Source organism: Phalacrocorax aristotelis, chromosome 1 (assembly GCF_949628215.1).
Source record: "Phalacrocorax aristotelis chromosome 1, bGulAri2.1, whole genome shotgun sequence".
Lineage (NCBI taxonomy): Eukaryota > Metazoa > Chordata > Aves > Suliformes > Phalacrocoracidae > Phalacrocorax > Phalacrocorax aristotelis.
The window spans coordinates 124,322,780-124,348,958 of record NC_134276.1 but is presented as its reverse complement, the minus strand read 5'-3'; the positions used below and the strand labels follow the sequence as shown (position 1 = coordinate 124,348,958).

Genomic DNA, 26,179 nt, shown 5'->3' with positions numbered 1-26,179 from the left:
CGCCCCTCCCCCCGCGCGCGCGCCTGACGGGACGGGCGGGCGTGTGGGGGGTCCCTGCGGCAGCGCTCGGGCCGGCAGGGCTCCCCGCCGGTTCGGTTACAGTCTCGCCGGGCAGCCCCGCGCGCGGGACCCTCCGTCGTACCGGGAATAAAGGGCGGGGTTTCTTCTCCGCGGCGAAGTGAGGCAGCTCATCGAACGTGCGGCGCCCGGTTGCCTGGCGACGTTGGCAAAGCGGGAAGCATGGCGGCGGCCGTGGGGGCTGCGGGGAAGACGGAGGCCGCCTCGCCGGGCGGAGGGGGTAAGAGGAGCGTCGGGGTCAGCGAGCGGGTTTGCGGGCACCGCCGGGGGTTTGTTTGGCTCGCGGCGGGAGGCGAGGGCGCGCAGCGCACCCCGGGAGCTGTAGTGCGGGGGCGGGCTACGAGTCCCGAAAGCCCCCGTGGCCCCTGATGTGTGCGGGGATCTTGACCGGTGGGAGCTGAGGGGCGCCTCCTCCTTTTGGTGGCTCGGCCGTTCCCCTCTCCGCCCCCCACTCCGCTGACGACTGGCATCTGAGGTCCCCAAGTGGGGCTCAAGCGGCCGGGAAAGTGGGGGGCGAGGAGGCGGGGGTCAGCATGGTTTCCCGCCCCCGGGCAGCCCGCCCTGAGGGGCGGGGGTCAGCACGGCAGCGGATGTGGCGCCGGGGGCGCCGGGAGGGGCTGCCCCTGCTGCCTAGGCCCGGGCCCCTCGAGGGGTGCGCCCCCCGCCGTGTGGGAGGCAGGACAGGGCTTGAAATAAGGCCCCTTGCTCCCTTCTGTTGAGGGTAGATACATCTTGGGGGGCAGCACCTTGTCTCCTGCAGCTGTGTCTGAAAGGACTGTGTGTTTTAATAATGCAAGTCTGGCTTTGGAGGGTTAAGGACTTGGTGAGCGAGCAGAGGCCAAAAGAAAATCTGTGAGCCTCTGAGGTGGGAACCTCGTTTTGTCTATTGATGTACATACCTGCTAAATGAGTAATAAGCAGTTCTGAAACGTTTTTCTGGGTACTGAGAGCCTGTTAGGAAAATCTTATTCCCTGTTATACCAATTAGTCTTTGTAGTGTGAAACTATTACCTCTCTTAATATATATATATTTATATAGTTTACATAGTATACTGAATAGTCATGCTTAAGTGAACTAAAGGATGCGAGCTCATCACAAGGACAGCTGCCCTGGTCCCTGAGACAAGGACCACCTTTGATTCTCAGAATCTTAAAGCTGGCCACGAAGGATAAAGGATACCCTTGAACAACTGAGGTGATAACATCAATATCCTAGCCCCTCTAGCATGCCTGTGAAACCCTTCCATTATCTGGTGTCATAGATAAGTAACTGTAGGGTTGTCTAGATCAATAGAGAATCAGGTGGATAATGATGCCATAGAAACATAGTTGCTTTGTAAATGGTAGCGTATGTTAAGTAGCGATTAGTCAAATCATGTACCTGAATGCTATAAAGGTATAAGAACCACATGTAAAACCACATTTGGGGTGCCCCAGTTTGAATGGGACACCTCACGCACATGAAAAAAAGAATTGCTCTTGTAATTCTATACTGTGCATCCTAGCCCTTCTCCTTGGTCAGCATGGGCAGTTGAAAATCTTTTTAACAAGCACTTGGATAAATGAGCAGATGCAAAATTTCTTTATTTAGTTAAAGTGACCAAGTGGTTTATCGTGGTTCAGCCTCAGTTAGCAACTAAAAACCGTGACAGGTTACAGAGGTGGCTACTTAAGTGCAAAACATGTAGTACCTTCTTCATAAACGTGCAAAGAGAGGAGTGTGGCTGTTTCTGGTACTGCTGGCTTGGCATTGCTTCTCTTCAGAGCTGCTCTTGTGGCTGTGGATTTGAATCATAAAGTTTTTTTCCAGCCTCAATGATACAAAGATCATCAAGTCCAACCGCCAACCCAACACTACCATGCCTCCTAAACCATGTCCTGAAGTGCCATGTCTACATGTTTTTGAACACCTCCAGGGACGGTGGCTCCACCACCTCTCTGGGCAGCCTGTTCCAATGCCTGACCACTCTTGCAGTAAAGACATTTTTCCTAATATCCAATCTAAACCTCCCCGATGCAGCTTGAGGCCATTTCCTTTTGTGCACACCCTTACCAGTGCTGAATACAGAGGCATGATCATTTCCCTGTTCCTGCTGTCCACACTATGCCTGATACAAGGTAGGATGCTGTTGGCCTTCTTGGCTGCCTGGGCGCACACCGCTGGCTCATATTCAGCCAGCTGTCAGCCAACACCCCCAGGGCCTTCTCAGCTGGGCAGCTCTCCAGCCACTCTTCCCCAAGCCTGTAGCGTTGCATGGGGTTGTTGCGACCAAAGTGCAGGACCTGGCACTTGGTGTTGTTGAACTGCATACAGTTGGCCTCAGCCCATTGATCCAGCCTGTTCAGGTCCCTCTGTAGAGCCTTCCTACCCTTGAGCAGATCAACACCTCTGCCCAGCTTGGTGTTGTCTACAAACTTCCTGAGGGTGCGCTCGATCCCTTCATCCAGATCATTGATAAAGATATTAAACAAGAGTGGCCCCAAAACTCAGCCCTGGGGAACCCCGCTTGTGACTGGCCGCCAACTGGATTTAGCTCTGTTCACCACAACTCTCTGGGCTTGGCCATCCAGCTGGTTTTTTACCCAGCGAAGGGTATACCTGTCCAAGCCATGAGCCACCGGCTTCTCTAGGAGGATGCTGTGGGAGACAGTGTCGAAGGCTTTGCTAAAGTCGAGGTAGGCAACATCCACAGCCTTTCCCTCATCCACTAGACGGGTCACCCTGTCATAGGAGGAGATCAGGTTGGTCAGGCAGGACCCGCCTTTCAAGAAGCCATGCTGGCTGGGCCTGACCCCCTTGGTTGTCCTGCACATGCTTGGTGAGCTCACTCAAGATGAACTGCTCCGTAACCTTCCCAGGTACCAAGGTCAGGCTGACTGGCCCTTCTTGTAGATGGATGTCACATCGGCAAGCCTCCAGTCATCTGCGTCCTCCCCTGTTAACCTGGACTGCTGATAAATGACGGAGAGTGGCTTGGCAAGCTCCTCTGCCAGCTCACTCAGTACTCTTGAGGGAGATTGAGAAGCAATGGAAATGTAATAAATATCGTCAGAGATGCTTCTTAGAAAAGCATATTCTCTAGTCGACAGAATGGTACACTAAAAATGTTTGTCTCCATCCTTAGTGTAACTGAACCCTAAAAGCCTGCAAACTGCAAGAATATTAGTATATAATGCATGTTAGGCTAAGAACAATATTCTGGAATGTGCTGCTGGAAAAGGTAGCTTTATCTACAGAGCAGATAGTAAGAGATGAGCAAGCACTAGAATGGTGTGTGTATGTAAATCACACAGCAGAGGCTTAATTTATATAAATTATTACTAGCAGGTGTCACCATGGTACCAGTGAGTCAGGTTCCTTGTAGATGGCAAATGTTTAGCTCTTAACTTTATATAGTAGCAGTTTTTGCATAATACATTTTAATTGTGTGTTCCGTTAAATGAATGATATGCTAGCCTATTTACAATTTGCTCCTGCCCATATGTCACCTGTGCTGTATTACGGCTATATGAATGGGGTTTTTGTTCTGACATTTCACTAGGTGCTTTACTGGTATATGAAATGTTTAGCATATCAATATAATTTGAGGACACAAGCACCAAAATCTTAAGGTGAGATGCACTGAAGTATTTGGCCAGTGAAGTCTTGCAGTGGAGTCTTTTGCTCTGAATTAGACACATTGCCTACCCAATAAATTAAATACTTAAGATTAGGTTTTGCAGCAGTCAGTTTGCATATCTTAATGTATGTGATAGGAACATGATGATATATGATGTGATATGATGGCTAAGAAGGCCAACAGTATCCTGGCTTTTATCAGGAATAGTGTGGCCAGCTCGAGTAGGGAAGTGATTGTGCCCCCATACTTGGCACTGGTGAGGGTGCGCTTCAAATACTGCATTCAGTTTTGGGCCCCTCCCTAACAAGAAGGACCCTGAGGTGCTGGAGCATGTCCAGACGAAAGCATCAAAGCTGGAGAAGGGTCTGGAAAACAAGTCTTATGAGGAGCAGCTGAGGGAGCTGGGGTTGTTTAGCCTGGAGAAGAGGAGGCTGAGGGGAGACCTTATTGCTCTCTACAAGGACCTGAAAGGAGGTTGTAGCGAGGCGGGGGTCGGTCTCTTCTCCCAAGTGACAAGTGATAGGATGAGAGGAAATGGCCTCAAGCTGCATCAGGGGAGGTTTAGATTAGATATTAGGAAAAATCTCTTCACTGAGAGTGGTCAGGCATTGGAACAGGCTGCCCAGAGAGGTGGGGGAGTCACCATCCCAGGAGGCATTCAAAAAACATGTAGACATGGCACTTCAGGACATGGTTTAGGAGGCATGGTGGTGTTGGGTTGACAGTTGGACTTGATGGTCTTAGAGGTCTGTTCCAACCTTAATCATTCTTTGATTCTATTCTATGAAATTTTAAAGGGAGGGCTGAATCTTAAGTTTGTTTCTTTTCTGAAGCTTAAGCGTTCACCTTCTGACAACAGAGAGGTGTCAGTTCTGATTTCACAGACTGAAACCTCCATGCTGAGTTTGGACCTAGATTGCCCTTTTAAAAAGTGGTGTAGGCTAATATTATTTTTCCAGAGAGAGAGAGGAAAAGAGAAAACTGTAGGCTTTTGTTCAATGATCTAGCTTTTAGAAGACTTGTTTATGGTAAGGCTGTTTCTCTCCCTCAGGCTGAAGACTGTCACATGGGCATTTCACATTTCTGAGTTAAGTACCCTAATCTTCAAATATTTTAGCAAGGTGTTTGATGGAACTCTCCAGGAAGTAAAGTTTGTAGGTTTGCATCCTCATCAAGTTTCCCACATTCTGATTGATGAAATGGTACATGCTGCTTACCCTTTTACCCCTTTATACAATTTTTTTTAGTGACAGATATGGGTGCTGTTGTGTGTGGAGTGTGATCCTACAGAGGTGTGCTAGGCATGTTCTGGGTTTGCCTATAAGCAGGAATTTAGATAGTGCCTACACATAGGTAGTTGTCAAGCTGCTCAAAACTTGAAATCTTTGAAAAATTTAAAAATTATGGGGATTTTGGAATTTGGAGGTTTGAGGATCACACCTTTAAATTTACCTACTGAAATTTTGCTCTGCTTCCCACTTCAGAGGATCTGTTACTGACTTTCCCAGAATTGCACCAGAATTCTGTATTGGGATGGGGCCTGGAATTTATGTCTTCCAGTATTGGATCAGTTATTCTAATGCATTTGGTATGAAGTAATTTGCTTCATTTTTACGTGGAAATGAAAGTTCATTTGTATTTGCAAACTATCTACATGCATTGTAAAACAAATCTGTTTATCTTGTTTTGCTTTTGCAGTACACATTCTCATATATAAGTGTTGACTTTGGGGCTTGCTTTTTTATTTTTTTCCTCTTGTTTTTTTCTTCTCCCATCTCAGGCTTGGCAGTCAACTGGTCAGGTCAAGGATTGCAAAAACTGGGTCCAACCATACCTTGCGATGCTGATACTCACACGCTGATTCTGGACAAAAACCAGATAATTAAACTGGAACACTTGGAGAAGTGCAGGAATCTGATGCAGGTCAGTGTTACTTGACTTGGATTTGCTATGAAATAATGGTACTGTGATGCCAAATAGTATGACCTTAATGCATAAGTATTTTATGTAATTGAAGTAACTTAGCAGTTACTGTCTTCACGGGAAAATAAATGATGGCTAACTAAAATAGAAAACTTTGTTTTCAGTGTAGCTCTACAGTTGGTAGTGGGGGAGTCTGTTTTGCTAGTTGCCTAGGTAACTAAAAATGAAGTAAATAAAGCCTAAGGGCGGGGGGGGGGACACATCATAAGAATGCCTAGAAAAGTCACTAACTCAAATTTTGATACTTGTTAGCTTTTGAATACCTGAGTTTTGTAACCTTAAAAATAACTTTGTTTTATCTTTTCTCTGTGTAATTGTAGATGTGCAGACATACATGCAGGAGTTTTCTCTCCATTTGAGTTTCATAACTCTTCACAAAGGAAGAGGATTGGTAGCCTTAATTTAGAAGAAGAAAAAAAGCCATGTGGATTGGGTTAATATAGAAATAGCACATACAAAAATATGAAGTGGGAGGGATCTGTGTAATCTTGTAAACATATTGATTCATGTAGGCCCTGATGTTGCTAGTGCTTATCCTTAATTTTAATACTAGCGACAGTCCATTTAAGTTCATGAGCATATTAGTGATAACAATGTTAAGCATGTGCATGGTGCTTGCAAAAATCAGAGTATTGATCCCTCCGGGGAAAAGCTGTACAAGTCCATGCTAATTATCACTGAAAGTGCCTCCAGATAGACTTGAAGTCACCTAATAGCTTCTAGAGACAAGGTAAATTGAGATAGGAGAGGTGGGTTTTGTTGCAGCAGCTAACCTTCACCAGTATGCCAGCTTGGTGGTCGTGCTATTGATGTGTACATCTAATCAGGATTTATCCTTTAAAACGTTTGTGATTAGTCCTGTTAGCACAGGACTTTTTCTGAATCGTGTGAAATATATTTTGTCCTTTGCCAAGTTGACAGCAAGTATGATTTTACACCAGGAGTGGTGCAACAATTTGCACAATGATTTGGCAATTCCGATTTTTAAATCTTGTTCTCATATGACATGGCTCCTTATTCATTCTCCTTTATTTAGCTATTGCTAGGAGGAAGGTTTCATCTTAAGTTTGCAGAGTGACTTGTGAAGACTGCTTTCTTTGATCAGTAATTTATTTCCTGGCTCTTAAACATTTTCATATCTGTTATTTGCTTGAAAATAGAATACATAGATTGAAATAGTTCCTGTTGAATTAGATTTTTAAAAATAAAAGCCTGTCTGTGCAATTTAATAGTTAAAACTGTTTCTTTTGTTTGTGTGTCAATCTGCAGCTTTCTGTAGCCAACAATCGTTTGGTGCGAATGATGGGTGTAGCAAAACTGACTAAGCTCCGGGTGCTTAACTTGCCTCATAATAGTATTGGGTATGTGGAAGGGCTGAAGGATTTGGTGCACCTGGAATGGCTGAACTTAGCAGGAAATAATATTAAGGTAAAGTATTTAGTCTTTCCGTACATTTTTCCAGAACATAGCATTGTAGAAATTTCGAAAATGCTGCAAAGAAATCTGAATATGTTTCTGGTTTTGATTGGAACAAATCTTGAAGTTGTGTGCCTACTGGTTTATGAGGGTAACTTCCAGACAGGAATTGTCTAGGAAAAAATAAAAGCTTTGATACTGAAATGTAATGAGACTGGGAAATAGTCCCCAAAATAGGAGAAGGATTATCATCTTTAAAATGAAACTGCGTGAAAACATGGTTCTTGTTTTGGGTTACTTATCCTGTGTTTTCTAGCTTTTGAAATAATTAATTGTTGATACCTGGTTTTATTTAATAACTAAAAAAGAGTTACTGTGAGTAATTAACTACTTTATTTTTGTAGGCCATTGAACAAATCAATTCCTGTCTATCTCTTCAGCATCTTGATTTGTCAGACAATAACATAGCTCAATTAGGCGATCTCTCCAAGCTTACGTCGCTGAAGGTAGATGCTATTTTCTCTGGTTTTGTTACATTCTTTGCATAAAGTAAGTTGCTTTGAAAATTGCTGCCTTTTAAAGCATTCATTTTTCAAACACTAACTCTTAAAGCATTTTAATTGATCACTATAATTTCTAGAGAGAAGCATGTAAGAGTTCTTTTCCATGTTTTCAAGTTGCAGGAACAGAGGCAGTGTTTTTTCTATAACCACTGTAATGATTTTGGTAAAGATGACGTGGTGAGACCTTGTTTGTAGGTCTCAGTTCTCTTGTCCCACGTCATGAATCAAGACAAAACAGTATTAACTCTCTCAGCATGAACACTCTAGAGAAAAAAAATGTTTCCAGACACTGTAGAGAAAAAATGTTTCCACATACTTTTTTTTTGTAAATGTGACTGTACTTCAGTTCTGCATTTTCAAATGAGAAGATTTTTCTCTAAAATATAAAAATTAGTTTTCCCTTGGAATAAACAAAAATAATTTTGATGATACCAGGAAGCCTTAATTATAGCTCTTTTGTGTGTATTGTGCAGGTATTGCCTGAACAAAAAATATGAGGGTTTTGAGTAAACATACCTTTCATCACCATATTTTTATTTTATAGACTCTGTTGCTACATGGAAATATTATAACTTTGCTTCGCACTGCCCCTGTTTGCCTACCTCAGAATTTGACTGTTCTTTCTTTGGCAGAAAATGAGATCAGAGACTTAAATGAGGTAAGATATAGAAGATCTACGACCTTGTCTTTAGGTAGACTGAAAGGAGATAGTTGGATAAGAATGAAATGGGCTCCCTACTTTGACATGACCCATGTTGACAGAAATTACTTTTAATAGTTTATATGTAATAACTATACTATTCACGTGCTGCACAAGCTAGGTGATACTCCTTAAAATTTGTCCTTAGAAGAAACTTTGCCTTCTTGTTTTGTTTTTATATTTATTCAGGGATGTCAGAAGTATACTTTGAGGACTAAATTAATAGAGAGCTTTTCAAGATTGTGTGAATGTTGAAAACTGAGCTGATTAACTGTTGTAGAGAGCTTCTGTAGCTGCAGTGTTTAGAACAGAGGTTTGAATTGCACTTGTTGCAATTGAATGTTTTTGGGCCCCTGTGTTATTTCACCTATTTTGCAAACATCATGTAAGAGAAACAAAGATTCTGCCTGTGATTTTTGTCTTTATTGGCTTGGGTTTGGGCTTGGTTTGTTTGTTATGTTTTGTTTTTTCTTTTGTTTTTTGTTTTTTTTTTTAATATAAGTAGCAGCCAAAACTACTGTCAGTTGGACTTCCATGTTGGAAGAAAAATCTTGTTTTGGTAATACGTTTCTCTTCTTCAGAGTTTCTCAGCTTTTTGGCTTGCTAGGTTGGTTTTTTTTCCCCGTTTGTTTTTTGTCAAAATCTCAACACCTGTTATGGTGAACTGGAATCGTAGAAATACTGTACCTTTCTATACATAAAGCCCCATTCCCAGATTTTAAGAGAAGCTAATACTTCTCAAGGGCTATAGTACCTACAGGAGAATTAAAGGGAAAGTGGCAATAGTTGATAGAAGGTCCTTTGAAGACGTTATATTCAAAAAGCAAATGTGATTTTAATTTTATCTGTAACTGTGACGTTTTTTGTGAGATCTCTAGCTGTAACTAGAGAAACGTGGTACATTCTGTAAGCATTTAATGGTTCTCTTCAGGTAATTAATATATCTTGTTTTCTCAAGGTTTCTTTCCTGGCCTCTCTTCGTCAATTGGAACAGCTGTCAATTATGAATAATCCTTGTGTGATGGCCACGCCTTCTATCCCTGGCTTTGACTACAGGCCATATATTGTCAGCTGGTGTCTGAACCTTAAAGTTCTTGACGGATATGTGATTTCTCAGAAGGAAAGGTGACATCATATTGTTAAATCCCTGAAATTTTTCATCTGTTAAACTGGAATTATTGTGTGAAATCACAAGTTTATTTAAGTAGAAATATAAAGTTAAGGTTGCTTTTGTTACTCAACTCACAGTAGCACTTTTACAGAGCAAAACTGTGCTAGCAGTTTATCAGTGGTCTGTTATCCCTTCCAAGTATAAGGTCTTTGAATTTGCAGAATGGGGCAATCAGAAATGTTAAAGCTATTACCTTGGGGGAAGCTCAAATGTGCTCTTTTATAAAGGGTCTGATTTTCATGTGATTTCTAGATTTGGCATTTCTTTGTATCAGTTAGCTAAATATCACTTTGCTCATGTCACGTTACTGTATCACTGTGGTCATTATGTCAGTATGATATCTGTATGACGGTAGAGATGTCTTACAGTTCTTGACATCAGAACAGTCCACGCGTATAAATGTTATCCAGTATAAATGCGTTCTAGTCCAATACATTAACACAGTCCAGGACATTACTGTCTCATTTCCCAGTTAATAAAATAAAAAGCTGCCTTTCTGGTCAAAGGCAAACAACTCCTGTTTCTGTTTCACCATAGCATATTATGAGGTTATCAAAAAGCTGCCTGTAAGAGTTCTAGATTTTTTTTTAACAGCTAAAGGAGTTTTCTGTATTAATGGTATTATAAGAATATATTATATTAAATGTTCTCATACTGAAGAGCATTTAAATTAGAAACAGATATTAATTGTTGAATGCTCTCAGCAAGATTTGCTCTCTGTGGCTATTTGGCATGTTTGTGTGAGTTTCTGTGAAAGCTTTGACAAATTGATTCACACAAATGTGTTTTCAGTGCTCAAAGACTACACATAGATAAAGCAGAGACTGCAGAGTGTTTGTCAGATCTTTTTTTGTTTCATCCATGTTTATGTGAGGGAATAATTTATTCATTATTCTAATAATTAAAATCCCAGTTCCTTGGGCACTGCTCATGTTCCAAGTTCTTGTTAGATTTGTAGATTACCTCTTAGGTACCAACTAGAAGAACAGTAATCAAAGCAGAGTTAGGGGTTCTATACCATGCATTAGTGGTAGCCATTTTCCCCTTTCCCAACAGTTTGAAAGCAGAATGGCTCTACAGTCAAGGTAAAGGAAGATTATACCGACCTGGACAGCATGTTCAGTTAGTGCAGTACTTGGCTACTGTTTGTCCTCTTATATCTACATACGGACTCCAGACTGAAGAGGATGCCAAACTGGAAAAAATACTAAGTAAGCAAAGGTGAGAACTTCTCTATTGTTAAGGAATGTAATTGAGAACATAACTGTATATCTTATTATGTGTTAGGTTTAATAATATTTGCTTCTAAGTATTTCAAAACAGCAGTGAGGGCTGGAGATGGGAAGAATAATGGAGATACAGGATGTATCCTAGAGGGGAATGAGAGGCAAAGCAGCAGCAGGAGTGTTTTCCTGCTTGCTGGGTCATAGAGGGGCAAAATCTCTGTATTTTTCAATCTGTGCTCTGTAGGACATTGAAGGCAATTTGTGTTAGGACTGTGATTAAAATAAACAAGCTACTTACTGAGATTTTTTTGCTGCAGAGAAAGTGAGGAAAACCTCAAAAAGGAGCTTAGATTAACTTTGTTTTTTTAACTTTTTGTTTTGTAAATTAAGACTATTGTGGTATGCTGGTGTATTAGCCACTTTGTTGTTAACATGTTCTTTCTTGGTTCTAAAGTTAAGGGTGTCCTTTGCCGGGCACTGTTCCCAGTGATGCTCTTGACGATCTCTGTATCTGGCACCTGGGGTCTGTCAGCAGAGGCATCTATAAAGCCAGCTGGTTCTGCCAGCAGTAGCCATTTTGCTAAGGTCTATGCAAGTAGATCAGGAGAGTTACTGTGGTGCACCTTCCTCCTATGAAAAGGTGAACTAATTGGGAATAAAAGCCAAAAAACGTAACAATACAGGTATCCCTATTCCCCAGGACCTACTGACAAACTCCTTTTGCAGAAGACTCAGCTCAGAGGAGCAGGCTACGTAAGTGGCATAGTGTGGGTAGAAATTTGGGCAATAGAAGTGTTGTGGTAAGCAGAAAGGCGACATCTCATCAAAAGGCTGGAAACTTGGGAGCATCTGGAAGGAGCTACTGCAAACTTTGTCCCTGTAGACTGATCTTCAGGAGGAGATTATGTCGGGGCCGTTTCAGAGAAGGTACAATAGAAGCATATTGACTTTGGAATTTCCAGCTAACTGCTCTGACATTCACATGATTTTTCTGAGGAAAATTCAGGAAGTTGACTTGCAAAATATAACTCTAAAAATAAAAAAAAAACCCTCTCCAAAAAAACAAACCCCCAAAATCTCTACCTGTATATGCACACACATGTATGATTTTTAGGGCAGTTTGGCTTTTCTGACCTCTACCTCATGATCTTTGAATTTAGCTGGGCTGAAACGACCTGTTTTCTCAGTCTGTAAAGGATGATTTTATGTTTCTGGCAAGGTTTGCTGATTTGTGTTAGGATTTTGTTCCTTTCGTAACAGGGATACCCTTTCCTTGATTCATTCATATTCTGATGTAGAAGACACTTCCTTTCTTCAACCTCCTCTATGCACACAAGCATAACATATCTTGCAGTAGACACTTAAAATATTTGCATACCTTCTTTCCTTTTGTTTAGAAATACTTCATGGTTTTCAGTCTATAGTCAGAATTGCACGTGGGATTTTTTCTTTCTTTCTTTTTCTTTTTAATACATAAAGAAAAAGGGGCAGGAGGGAGGGGAACAGGAGCAGTCTGCAATCCCCTGCTTTGTGAGTAGTCGTGTTAGTAGTGTCTTGTAGGTGTAGGGTCTGCTTAACTAGCCTCTTGTTTTAGAATGGTTTGATCACTTGTTTCCTTTAAAGTAGTTTATAGTTTCTTCTAGATGTCTTCCTTACCAAAAAGGTTCAAAAGAAATATAAAATCTGTTGAAACTCTGTCCTTAGGCTCCACCAGAGGCAGTTGATGCATCAAAACCAAAATGAAGGGCCACCTACATCCTCTACTCCCAACAAAACACTGCCAGTTACTTATGAACACAGCAGTCCAGCCCAGCCACCCCAGAGTGTTCTTGAAAGTGGTAAGAAGCTAATCTGCACCTGTGATCTAACCTGTTGAAATTTTTTTTTTTTGAACATAGATAACTTTGTGGAGAGAATTTCAGAACAAGGCCCTGTTATTATTTTATTTGATTGATTTTTGGAGATTTTCAACTGAAGTTATACTTTGTTTTCTAAAAGTACATTCCGTGCTTATTCATGTTTGAAATGCTACTAAGATTGTTAGGCGAAAAACACAATTCAGTAAACTGAAGAGTAGTTAGAGTGTTCCATCTGATAAAAGCGTAACTTCTCCAGGGGGCAGCAGTTTGTGCAATTTACCATACCCAGTATTTGCAAAGTTTATGGATGTTTCTGAGATAAGTAGTTATTGTCATTATTGTTATATAGAAATAATGCTTATCTTTACTAGCATTTTAGATCTTCTTACACACCCAGGTTCTAGCTATCTAAACCAAATTGTGAATACTTATGAATTAAAAGAAGATATGTTGTTGAAATACTGTCACACTTTTGAATACGGCTTTCTGCCTGTCTAGAACCTATCATCCAGAAGAATTCTTGGGTTGGACCAAGTGCAAATGATGATCATTCCTATGCAGTAAAGAACACTTTTCTTGAAAGAAGTTTTTGCAAGGAGCTATACCTTGAAGATATACAGACAGATGAAGACAAACTAAATAGCAGCCTTTTATCCTCAGAGTCTACTTTCATGCCAGTTGCTTCAGGATTGTCTCCAGTGTCTCCTACTTTGGACCTGAAACTACATGGAATGAATTTGGGCCTGGAAGATGGTAACAATACAGGGATTGAATGTGTGAAAGATGTTAATAGAGGAGAAATGGCTAACAAGCAAGAAGCTTCATGTGCTACAAGAGAGCACTTGAACAGAGCAGGAGGAAGTGTGGAAACTCAAGAGAATATCAAAGAGAATATGCCGTTGCTGCCTTCTGACCCAGTAACAGCTAGCCTGACTACTAATACTAGCAACTGTTCAGCATCCTCTGAAACCAGCACCTCAGTAGGCGCTGAATCGGGAGTTACAACTCTCTGTCCTGATGAGATGGCAGGAGAGAGTTCTGATTCATTAGCTGTTGTCGATCAAGGCACAGCTGAACTGCAAAGAATGACTAAAGCAGCTACCAAGCTTCAAGCCTGCTGGAGAGGATTTTACACAAGGAACTATCATCCCCGAGCCAAGGAAGTGCGGTATGAAATTCGACTGAACAGAATGCAGGAGCATATCATTTGCTTAACTGATGAAATAGAAAAGTAAGTTGAGGTCATGTTGTGTATTTTCAAATTGGAGTGAATATAATCATTGTTCCAGGATATTTCAGAACAGGTGTAACTGGGTCTTGATCTAACTACTCACAGTAGAACCTAGCGTTGGTAATATAAACCTGTGATTACAGTAGAGGATCGCTTCCTGTAAGATAAGCAGTTATGTGCATAGCTGTTCATATTCTCAGAGTGCCTTCTGTGAGTGGGTTGGGTTAAAATAAATTTTTCTGTTCCTCTGTTAGCAGGACTTGCATGTTGCACTGCGTAACCAAGATAGAAATTCCTATGTGATTTTGCTTTTTGGGTTTTTTTACTTGTCTCCTAGCAATTAGAGAGTCTGTAAATGAAGTGTACATGTTGAGAGTCATTCTTCTGTTCCCGGTGAAAAGAATAATTCTCTCTCTGCCTTGCATGATACATTTTTAAAATGCAATTCTGTGCTTGGTTCTGGGGTTTTTTTGGTTTTTTTTGATCCTATGAATCCACGTTTGGAGGGGATCGCTATCAAAGTTCCTCAATTTGTAAGATACAAATTGCAGATTTAGTTAATATTTTTTTCAGCCTAGGAACCGGTGGTCTGACAGGCTCACTTCCTTTGCTATCACACGTGACAAAAGTTCTGTGACTCAAGTTGAGCCCTCAGTGAACCTCTAGAAACTCCCAATGCTTCCATGTCATGCCTGCATCCAAGTGATATCAGTTGGGGAGTGCATAATTTCAAATGAAGCAGCACTATTTTGGGATTTTCTTTTTGTGCAGGAAAAAGAAGCAAATCTACTTAAAATGAAGAGCTTGGGTTGAGATTACAAAAAGGCACTTAAAGTATTAGCAAGTCAATAAATGTTCTGCAGCAAAAGGAAGCAGAATCCTAATGTAACTGAAAAAGAAACTTGAAGTCAGCAGCTGGATATTGATGGCAAGCCAGACTGCAGTAATGTCTTAATGTTAGGCTCTGTTGTATCTTTCAAGAGTGCTGCTTTATAAGTAGCCATTTTTATGTGTTCTTGTTGATCTGGTTACCCAAATGTTGCTTACTTAAGCTGCACAAATTTGGATGTGTGTTCTTGCAGACTAAGAAAAGAAAGAGAGGAAGATAAGATTCAGAGGCTTGTACAGGAGGAAGCTATCAGATTTCTTTGGAACCAGGTAAATAGTTTTAGTTATCTTCTTTTTCTGCTTAGATGTGAGCTTGAAAGGCATTATTTCATACTGTAGAACCTGAAGAGATAGTCAGTGTGGTTCATTTTTTCCAATGATGACATGGGTGGCTGATAAGAATTTAATTGCTGTGTTGTTCTGGGATAAAATAATATCCAGAAGTATTAGTGCAGTAACACTGGTTTTGTTGCAAAAGGCTAAATTGTAGCCTGGTGTGAGGAGGAGGACAAAACGCAAGGGAAGCTAAATAAATGTAGAAGTGTGAAGAATGAAGATGCCTAGGGCAAATGAAACGGTGTCAAACTATGTTGCTTCTGAGCAACTAACTTCTAAAGCAGAAAAGTTACTAATACATCTTCTAATAAGCTATTCTTCCAAAAATAAGACCGATTGTTTTCTTAAGCATGGGTTATTTTACCACCCTTTCTGTTTTTAAGAGCAGATTCCTTTTTCTTCAGGTACGTGAAGTTGGAGGCTTGTGTGCTCTGTCTGTGCTGGGCATCTAGGTTTAAAAGCCATTATTTAACAGTGGAAAGAACATTGCATTTCATAATGAAATTATCTCTGTGCTTTACAGGTCAAATCCCTTCAACAATGGCAGCTGTCAGTGACACAAAATTTAGGTGCCACTTGGCAACCTGTGATCCCTTCAGCCAGTACTTTCTGTCCACCTGAACCATCTATTCCATCATCCAGACTTGAGCAAGAAGCCCCACCAGATCGTGATTCTGCTTGGTTAGTTCCAGCTAGTGATGCTCTTCAGGAAAAGTCTTTGTTGCAGTTCCCAGATTCTGGTTTTCATTCTTCCATGGGGGATCATGCTCATGCTGGTGACCTGTGTAGCTCTGAAAAGAGTTTAACGGAAGGAACCGAGAGCTCTCTTTCAGTGGAAACTGTAAAACAATGTGGCAATTCTGTTTCAGCATATTCTTCAGATGCGGAGGATGACCATGGGGAATGTAGGCAAAGTAAAGAGAGCTCTAGTAATGAGCAGGACAACAGGCTAATACAAGAGTATTTGAAGTCTGTTCAGCAGCTGGAGGAGGCTGATGAAGGGACAAATTGCAATGAGGAAGCAGAGGGTAGCTGGCCACAAATCACTGTTTCAGCAGAAAGCCAAGATTCTTTGTCTGACACTGTCTCTCTAGGTCTCCCTCAAGATACATCTTCCCCTGCCCGAGGTGAAATCAGTCAGACACCAGAAAGCTGCAAACTGAATTCAGGAATAGTAGAAGGGAAGCAAACAGACTGTGATTCTTCATTTCAGATGCTGCATGTTGGGATAGCTGTATAGTAGGCTCAGTTCCACAAAGGACCAGGGATTCCATTTCACTTGCAGTTCTCTTTCTGCTTCCCATTTATACAAAACTTATTTTTCATGTGTGCTGTTTCAGAGTTTGTCTCATGTTACCAATGATGTTGCTGAGGACTGACACTAACTATGCTAACCTGAAATGAGCAAAGTTCTCAGTGACAGTCATTATGCACTTTATTTTCAAACATAAAACTGATATCCTAATAACTGGCTTCCATTAAATTAATTCTGAAGATTGGGGGTGTTGGGGGCGGTAGGGTGTTTGCTGTAAATTCACTTTGGTGAATGCGTTATGTTTTGAATCTTTTTCTAAAAAGCAGGACTGAGCTCTTACTTTGCAAAAGAGGAGGAAATTGAGTCAATACAGGCAGCGTGTGCATGTATGGATAGAGCCTGATGAGAAAGCTGAAAGCAGTTGCCTTTCAGACTTCTTTTGACTTTAAGAGTAGTAGTTTGGTCAGCATTTCAAAGATGCATGCCATGAAACCAGTGTCCAAGTCAGTGACTTCTTTTTGTCATTTACATGAAGCTGCTGGCTTGGGATTAGGTCATTTACATACGCACTGAAACAAGGATTTACAGGAGTCAGACCTTAGGGATCTTCAAACTAACTTTGACCTTTGTTTGCCCTGGGGTTGAGTTTCTCTGCTTTCTCAGGTAAGACTCAAAGTGGAACCAGTAGCAGCCTTTACTAAATAACAATTTCAAAAGGGCACGTGATTTGGGAATACAGTTTCCAAGACGGCACTGCTGGGTTACAGCAGCAGACTTGGTGATACGTGGTTTGCCTTCACAATGATGCTAATGTCATTTTGGTATTTGGATCTGCATGGCTTTCAAGGTGTTAGTGTGTTTGATGGATCACACTGCTTCTATCTACAGGTAGGAATATTAAAAGCAAATGTCATGAGTTAAAACTATTTCTTGATATCTCTACTGGGTTTTTTGTTTGGTTGGTTTTTTTTTTCTCTGTATGTCCAGTATTTGGCATTCTAATTAGATGTGGATAAAAAGATGTATTTCGTCCCTGTTGGCAAGTATGCTAAATTACTTAGGCTATGCTTTCCACTAAAACACTGGAGAAGCAATAGGGTGTGTATTTTGCGTAGCCATTGCTATGTTGTGTTTTTTAATGGAAAAAGATCAGGTATCTTAGTATACCGCAAAAGTGGCAAGGGAAATCTGTTTTGCCATGTGATTAGTAAAAGTAAAGCTGATGTTGTGACTTCTGTCAGTTAAGTTTGCTAATGCTGTGTTTTGCAGTGTGCACTGGAAGGCCAGTGTTTCAATAGTTTGCTAATATTAACGTCTCAGATATAAAGACACATACATATTGTAATTCTCTGAATCCACAGGTTAACTTCTGGTGCTATGGTGTCATTAAAATCAACTAGTGCTGTTTTAAAGTGACTCTTATGACCACATTGCCATGTAAAATAATTTAGTTTTTCTAAAAGCTTTGATTTTTTGCCTACTTTAGGTTCTGAGCTGAAATTTACCACTACTCAGGAGCTTGGAATAAGGCCTCTATCTGCTTGAGGCCTCAAAATAGTCTTTATTTAGAACATAAATTTTGTATTGGACTTGTAACCACCCACCTGCCCAGTGGTGAAATTCACCCTGGAAGAGTAACTCTTGCCTCTGTGTATAGAGTAGCCATCATATTCCACCCCTCCCCCCACCCCCCCAAAAAAAACCCCAACCAACCAAAAGTTCTAGGTCACTAACTTCTCAAAAGAGCTATCACTACAGTCACGAAGTCAAGATCTGTGACTTGACTTTGACTGTGCCTTGCATACCTGAGAGCATTTAACAAACAAAACAGAAAAAAACCCAGGAACTGAGGTGGTAGATTCTTAATGTGCTAGCTTTTTAACTCGGTCTAGTTACAGCATGTTTGTAGCATAACCTCATTCATATTTAGATTTTACAGCATGAGTGTGCTTGGGTGTTGAAAGTGGTACAGGTGCATTAATGTATCACAACACCTAATTAACTGTGCAAAGAAGTGTGTAGGATACATGATCACACCTTTGTCCCCTGAAGGTTCTCAACTTGCGTTTAAATCTGCCATGCTTGGAGATTTCCAGTTCATAGGATTTGGCTCTTTGACTGTCAATCTGTTATTAAAAAAAAAATGTTGTGTAAACCTTTAAAGAGACTTTGTTTCACAGACAGAAATAATTTCTCTCTCAAAACCCAAAAATTATTGGACCTTACACTCTGGAGGCAGTGGTTAGGTGTAATAAAACAGTAAGTTCTCTTTTGTGGCAGAGTGCTGCGTTAGCATATGTAAGACCCAGGAGAAAACAGACCACTGTCTGGATAAAAATGTTTCACTTACTGAAGACACTGAGGGACCATACATATTTTGCTGTTTGTATTGTAGCTTTTGCTGCAGAAAAGAGGAGAAACCACTTTAATTTTGGAGGTATCAAAGGGGGAAAACTTGGTGAAACTTTTTCATGGAAGCCCTAGGTGTTTCTTGGCATGTTCTCTGTTATTATGGCTTGAAAACACAAACACAAGAAGGCTTATTTTAACTAGGTCAATTGTTGGCTTTTTTAAACTTGTCACCTGTATATCCAAAATTGATTTTATGAAGGTACTGCAAAGTGTGTACCAACATATAACCAGCTTTATCTTACTCTTTTGGGGAAGCTGTGAAATATGAAAGTTTTTTTTCTGATGTTCTGAAAAGTATCTTGCATGTGTAGAAGATTAATTGCCTAAATATACAGAGAACAATGAAGTTCTGGATTAATTTTTACAGGATTAAATGTAATTAGTCTGTATATACACAAAATATTTTCATCCTGACCATTATAATACATACAGGGAAAGACATAATGAAGGATGCAGCGGAAAAATAAGGAATCAAACTAGATGTATACTTAAAAATGGCTTATTTCAGTCCATTTTGAGCTCTCAAAGAATCATGATGTATCATAGTATATGGCTTAACTTTTAATCTTTTTCATCTGTGTAAGTTTTTTTCTTAATCTAGGTATGTAATATTCTTTTACCTGGATAGGGATGCACAGCTCCCTTTGGAGATGTGATGGACATTTATAACGGAATCAGAAGGCCTAATATATGAAAATCCATGTCTGCAATTTTCCTGAATTAATATTGTGTGTCTTTCAGCATTTTCCTTTTGCAAGGCTCCATATTCAACAGAAGAATGTACTGTGTAGAAGTAAAGCTTGTCTGTTTTTCTTTGTCCTGGGTTGATCCTCCAGTGCTGATGGAAGAGGCTACTAATAGTTATTTGTCAGGCAATGTTGTCAGCTCTGCCGTGAGTACAGTTTAAGCACATCTTTAATTTGCTTCAGAAAAATCAGCTAAATATAGCTCAGACTAACAATTTAAACTGTGCCACGCAAGCAGTTTTGCTCCAAATGAGGTGTTTGGCACATACAAACCTCTTTCAGCTAGCCTATGGCAGAAATTACTCTCTTGCCTGCTTTTCTGAGGGTAGGGACAAGGGGGAAGGTGGAAATACATTTATCTGTGTTTTCAGGTTCAATCTGTGATGGTAACACCAACTCTTTTATGACTGCTAGTTCATTTTTTTCCCAATTATTTTTATAGTTTACAAATGTCAGTCTTTCCTGTAATCAAGAATGCATTTTTTCCTACTGTATGTAATATTTGATAGACACTGTTCCAGATGATATTTGGAAAGGTAGGAAAATATCATGAAAGCAGGCCTGTTCACATTTTATATTTTAAGGGTTTTTTTAAAGGTGTTTGGATTGTGTTGATTCCTCTCTGTTGGTTAACTTCTTTACTCAAGAAGAACACAAGGCAATGCCTCATTAATAACAGTAAGTCCATTTCTATTTCTGCCTTCTTCCATGAACTGAGATTAATGGTCACAACTTTTTTTTTTAAAATACCTAAAACCGTCATTTAAATGAATGGGAGATTTAGCTGCTGAATGAACGCAGCAACTCTTATCTTCATTTTTGTGGTGACTATTGCTGTGTTGGTGCTATTTTGTAAATAAAGTATGTGTGGCGCAAGGATGGAATTTCTAAAAGGTACTGAACATTGGCCTAACTCTCTGCTTTCTTTTCATTAAAAGAAGCAGGGCCATGCTTAAGTGGAGACCTTGTGAACTGGCTGTCTAAATTGGGATTTGATCATATTTACCTCTTTAGAAGTGTTATTACACCACAAAGTAAGAAGGCATTAAGATTGCAAATTTTTTTTTTTGCTTCAAAAACACAAATATCTTTCAGCAAATACTTGAGAAAGTCCTTGTTAAACTAAACTGCAGAAGCTTAACAGTTTGTTTATAGTTAAGTTCCTTAAACACCCAGAGATTCTATTTGCATGCAGCAATTTAAATAATGCACTTAGCAGCCAGTCCGTCTGTATATAAAAAATAGGCTTGATTTTTTTCTGAATAATGTTGTATGTCATTGAGCTTGCAAATTGTTCCTGGTTTTTATTAATTTGTATATATTGTCTGAAGAGCTCCAATCTTGATTTTGACTTGTAGCAGGTTGTTTGATGAACAAAAATGGAGGATACATTCCTTTGAGACTTCCTGGGTACTTTTTACTGCAGTTGAAGTTACAGTGTGTCTCACATAGATACACTTTTCCCTAAGAGGATAGAATTGTAGCAGTTGGTGGACACTGACTCAATGACATAAAATGTGAAAACTGGTTAGCTCCCCTGCTTTCAGGCAGTGGAAAAGAAACTTTTTCCTTATTGTATTAACTTTTTTTTTCCCCTTAAGGACTGTGCCACCCAAATAAGTAAGCATCAAATATTCACGAAGTCTTTCAAAAAGTCTTCTTTGATAGTTACAGGGGGTTTTCCCCCCAGTTTGGACAAGCTACTGAAAAACACTTGCTTTCTCTATGCCTGCCAAAAAGTTGGGACTGTCTATTTTAAAATGCTTTCCTTATGTCAGCAATGGAAAAAGCACAGGATCCTTTACTTCCAAAAGCATAAAACAGTATTTATCAGGAAAGGTGCTTTATCTCTTGGGAAGTGCCATGCCAAATTTTATTGATAAAAGCTCTCAATAACAAACTTCTTTTCTGTCTTCATTACATTTATAAGTATATGGGCCAAATTCACTTGTAGCATAATTCTACCGAAGTAAATTTTGTTGAGTCTTTCACAGTAGTATTCTACCTCTAAACTAGAATCTGAAAAAAATAACTATTAGGCATTGATTTGTCTTTCTACTTCTCACCATTTTCTGTGAAGAATGGTGGGAGGTTAAATTGGTACAGTTTGTATATTTTCTATAAGTGTTTAAATTTCTGGATTTATTGTTTCTTAAATATTTTGTTTGTACCTCTGAGTTTTGAATTTTAAATAAATTATTTGTACATTTATTCAAAATGTTAATGTGTACTTGGTCCTGACTCGTACAGCTAATAGACATTGTCTTACCAATGGAGGGCTCTTTTGGAGATAAAAAGTTTAGAAATACAGAACAGTGGTGACAAGGTAAGCATTAGCGTCCATGGCTTGGTACAGCTGAGGCATCTGTCTCGGTGTTGAAGATAGTAAGAGTGTGGTACGGTACTCAAAATTTATATACCAATTGATTAGTAGATGCCACTGAAATTGGTATTTGGGACTTGCAGGCCTTTGTTTTCTATCACTGGCCTGCTATTTCATGTTCTTAATTCCCTACTCTGTTTTAAATGAAAAGATGTGGTGGTATTCTGTACAGGGCTTTCTAGAAAGAGATTTAAGGCTATGGGCTTATCAAGAGAAATACAATTGCAAAGCATGTTGTTCCCTCTCCTACTCTTCCGGTTTGGTCAGATACCTGCTGTGTGCTTAAATAACTGAAGAGTAAACATCTTTCAGGTTTTAACAGACCAGGAGCTCAGACACATATAAAAATCATGTTTTACTGCAGGACAGTCATCTCAAAGGTAAAAAGAAAAAAAAACCCAAACGAAAACAACTTTTTTTTTTTTTGCTCAACTCTCATTTCACACATGGAGGTTAGTGGGAATTTTTTAACTCTTTACTAAGTGTTTCCACTACATGATGCTGAAGAATTCAGCTGAGGTTTTTAAGTGAGACTCTTCTTGCTTTTCTATGAAGATATTTGAAAGACAGAAATGGGCATAGCTAAAGTAACTTCACGGTGCTGTTTCCTCTTGGAGTAGAGTTAAGACCATAAAGCTGTACTACTAAGTTTCAATGCGCTGTGTATTATAGGGATGGTAACCATAACACTGCAGGAGCTCAGGTATAGGAACCTTCAACCTGAGCTCCTGCAGTGTTGTAGTCACTATCCTGGTTTTTATTCATATTTATAATAAGATCAGACATTAAAATCTTTGGCTAGAGTTGGAAAATAAAGGGATAGATTTATCTAGTGGACAGACCCAATTTAGCCCAAATGGAAATAGTTAATTTGAATTTTATGGGCTGAAATCCTTACATATGCTGGGAGCTGAGTTTCTTTTGCATGTGATAGTGTGGTTTGAAAAACTCCTGTTAATTCTATCTAACTTTATGCCCATACAGTAGGTAAGGTATTTTTCTCCTTTACTCAGGCCTTAGGGTGTGAAAACTGTTCTCTGCTGTATTGACACAGTTGCAAAAGCACAAACCACTATGTCCAAGTATAGCTTGTATCAGAACATTGTTGATTTCAAGCCATAATACTGCATTTGTGAAGGATCTGTGGTGATACAATGCATCAATTTGGGGTACGGGTAGAGGAAAGTATTACTTTGGTCTACATGGGACAGCACATAGAGATCCTGACAGATCTTAACAGGCTTCCCCAGCTTTATCCATGCCACTGATGGAGCTCGTTCTCATTTCCTCTCTATAGTTTGGCATGGGTTTTGCCCGTACATGAGGATATTTTCAGATACGTCCCTTGTGACACTCCATCATAACTTCTTGTAGGTCTGGAAAGCTGTGTGTGACTGCCAGAAGTCCTGCAAGTAATCCGGCATGTTCTTGCCACCCTGTGCGATTATGCCTGTTGTTCCAGTGGGGACTTCTTGAGGATTGCTAGGACCTTTTCAGGTACAGCCCAAGTCGTTTCTGGCAGAAGTTGTGAATGTGAGGGCTTTGGGATTGCTCGGGTCTATCCCCCTTTTCCTTGCCAATAGCCTGTTTGCCTGCTCTTTCTGGTACTTGAAAGGCAACATTGAACAAGGGAAGAAATAGCAGAAAATTGTGCAAAGGATGCTGATATGAAACCAGTCACAGCCTTTGACCTCCAAGACTCTTAAATTTGTCTGTAAAAACTGGGAAGCCCATGATCATGAACGATGCCCTGGGAAGTGTGAAACCTGTGCACTTTGTGTTGAAATTCTTCGTGTGTTGGGCTGAAAGCAATAAACCATTACAAAAGCCTAAACAATTCTCAAACAATGCCGCATTGTGACGAACAGCAGTCTAGCAGCCAGGGCTGTTTTGTTAGTATTGTATTAAACTGCATTCAAGCAGCAGCCTTTGTGATGCTTCTTCCTGGCTGTTCCTGTTACACCAGCTGAAGTTCTCCAGTCCCTTGAGAACTTGCAGCCCATTTTCTGGTGTGGGAAGTGCATAGAAAATGAGCTGAAGAAGTTACTGCTGCTCATGTGTGTGGAGGCTGTGGGGCCTGAGGAGAAACAAGAGACACTGAGAAATGCTACAGCCTGAACTCTTTTCTTCCTTCTATCCCTAGCTCCTACAGCCCCTTCAGCTTGAAGTTAAAGGCAAATGCATATGCTGTTGGAGCTCATATTTACAAGATCTACTCCACAGCTGTCTTGTAGTGCTGAGCTTACCAGAGTGGAGTTCATTCACTTGTCCTCTCCTCATTGTGGCTTGCTTGTTCCCTGTTTCGCTACATTTTCTACGGCAGATTGGCTGTCCTTTTGGTTTTTGATTCTGTGGCTTTTCTCACAGATACAGAGAGCCTTAAGCACATGAAGTAGCTATTCTTTTGCTAGCAGGACACGTAAGCTACCTTTCTCACCTGCTTTTTGATATTCACAATTGCATGATGCTTTTCCCTTCTTTGGTGCAGCTGTGCTAATGTTAAACTTGCTGGATATGCTCCAGATAGCCTTTGGCTGAGATGGCTGTGGGCATGCACGTTGTCTGGTGGAGAAAAGGAAAGGGAGCCCTGGAAAAGCTTGTATTAGCCCCAAAGGGGAACAACAAAACTACCGGGGGCAATGGGAAGCTGTGCTCCTGTATGTCCCTGGCGTGGGGAATTCTGCACAGCTGCCTGAGATTTGCTGGTGCAGGAGGGAGGTGGAAAGGCTGCTTGGTGCCTGTCAGGAAGCTTCTCTGTAACCTTTTGGGAAAGGACTTGAGGCTAGAAAAGGATTCTTCTGGCAAAAACTCTATACCTTTACAAGCCTTAGATAATGTGAAAAGGGCCAGAACAGCAGCAGATCAGCAAAAGACTTCTTGCAACCAAGTCAAATATACCTTAGTTGTTGCTATGCCGAAACGAGGGGACGTGCTGAACTTGTGTGCGTGGTCAGAGTGAAACGTGCTGTTATAGGAACTGCGGGGGGACAACGCCTCATGGCTACATAAGTGGAAAATAGTTGAAGGAGCGATACAAGGGTAATGTGGCAAAAGGGGACTGATCAAAGATGTGTATAGAAAGGGAACAGGGTGGGTTGTGCTCTTTGCAGACTCTGTCCAGGACTCTGTCCAATGCATTGTTCATTGCCAATGCAATGTAAATTAAGAATCAGTTTACTAATCCCAGGTGCACTATCTAACGTGTTGTGTATTGTGGAGGTTTATTTGCAGGTAAGGGGTAGAAGGGCAAAGGGGCCAAGGGCCCTGCATAACTTCACCTTACTGCATGCAACGCCAGAAAAAGAAATCAGGAAACACTGATTCTTTTTCACTACCTTTCCATGCTCATCTCAAAATAATTGCCAAGTGCTTCTGGTGTGATAAACCAGGAGGGATGCAAGGTCAGTGACAGCTGCCAAAGCTGTAGTTTTTGGGGGCTAATGGTGTCTAGATGTTGCATGTGGAACAGAGCTTACCAAAGCCATTGACATTCAAATAGCTTAAAACTGAACAGCCCTTTACAAGGTCCCTTCTAGAGGGTGTGGGGGCAGATGTTCAGGGATCAGTTTATGGCCTCTTTGTGCACAAAGGCTTACCGCTTTAGAGACTAGAAAACCACATATGAATCTTTGTTAGGTTTTCACAAGACTAGCTAAAACAACTGAAGAATTTATGGAGAAAAGTAGTGGGGGGATCCCTTCTCATCATTGAGGGATGGTGAAATGTAAAATGTGGGGAATAGCATATCTGTACCCATTCCTGTGACTTTTTGCAGGAAATTGGTTTCTGCATTTTTGCAAAATTGCAGGAATTTTGCATTCATTGCAGGAAAAAAAATCAATACCGAGTATTTTTCAATATACTCTATTTTTAGTGTTCTGCTTACACAGCCAGATGGCTTTCAATTCTTGACCGACCATCTATAGTACTAATAAAAGCTGGTGCCTGTTGAGACTTCTGCTTTCCATCTCTACCATGGAATCACGCCTGTAATGTGGGGAAAGGAGAAAAGTAGAAGTGATCTCACTTTTAACTCATTTGAAATAGCTATGGCTGATGGGAGCGGGGGCAGGAGACTAGAGGAGGAATTTACTATTGATAATGGTTAAAGTATTACATGCACAGGAATATTTCAGCTGCTCTGTCTCTGTGTGACTGGTTTTAAGCAAGCCAAGAATTCCTTAGTAAAAACAAGACTGCGCCTTTAACCTGTACTCCTGCTGACAACTGCTAGCAGGTGAATGTTCTGGAAAGAGGTATTCCCAAACTTGAGCAGTGTTTACGAGTGATGGCACATCTGATTATGGATGTC

The 26,179-nt window shown here is 40.5% G+C and overlaps 2 protein-coding genes across 2 annotated transcripts in view; both read left to right on the top strand.

Moving 5' to 3' along the window:
- Position 1: 1 nt before the first annotated feature.
- Positions 2–18,454, top strand: CEP97 (centrosomal protein 97). Its single transcript, XM_075104678.1, has 11 exons — positions 2–298; positions 5,479–5,621; positions 6,951–7,109; positions 7,502–7,603; positions 8,205–8,318; positions 9,319–9,485; positions 10,588–10,752; positions 12,462–12,595; positions 13,115–13,847; positions 14,930–15,005; positions 15,595–18,454. The coding sequence occupies exons 1-11, from the start codon at positions 241–243 to the stop codon at positions 16,309–16,311; spliced, it is 2,568 nt and encodes an 855-aa protein (XP_074960779.1). The 5' UTR covers positions 2–240; the 3' UTR covers positions 16,312–18,454.
- Positions 18,455–23,223: 4,769 nt separating this feature from the next.
- NXPE3 (neurexophilin and PC-esterase domain family member 3) overlaps positions 23,224–26,179 on the top strand; it is a 28,133-nt gene continuing 25,177 nt past the window's right edge. The window contains exon 1 of the mRNA XM_075104707.1: positions 23,224–23,364. The gene's annotated coding sequence lies outside the window, so the exon portion shown is untranslated. The remainder of the gene's footprint in view (positions 23,365–26,179) is intronic.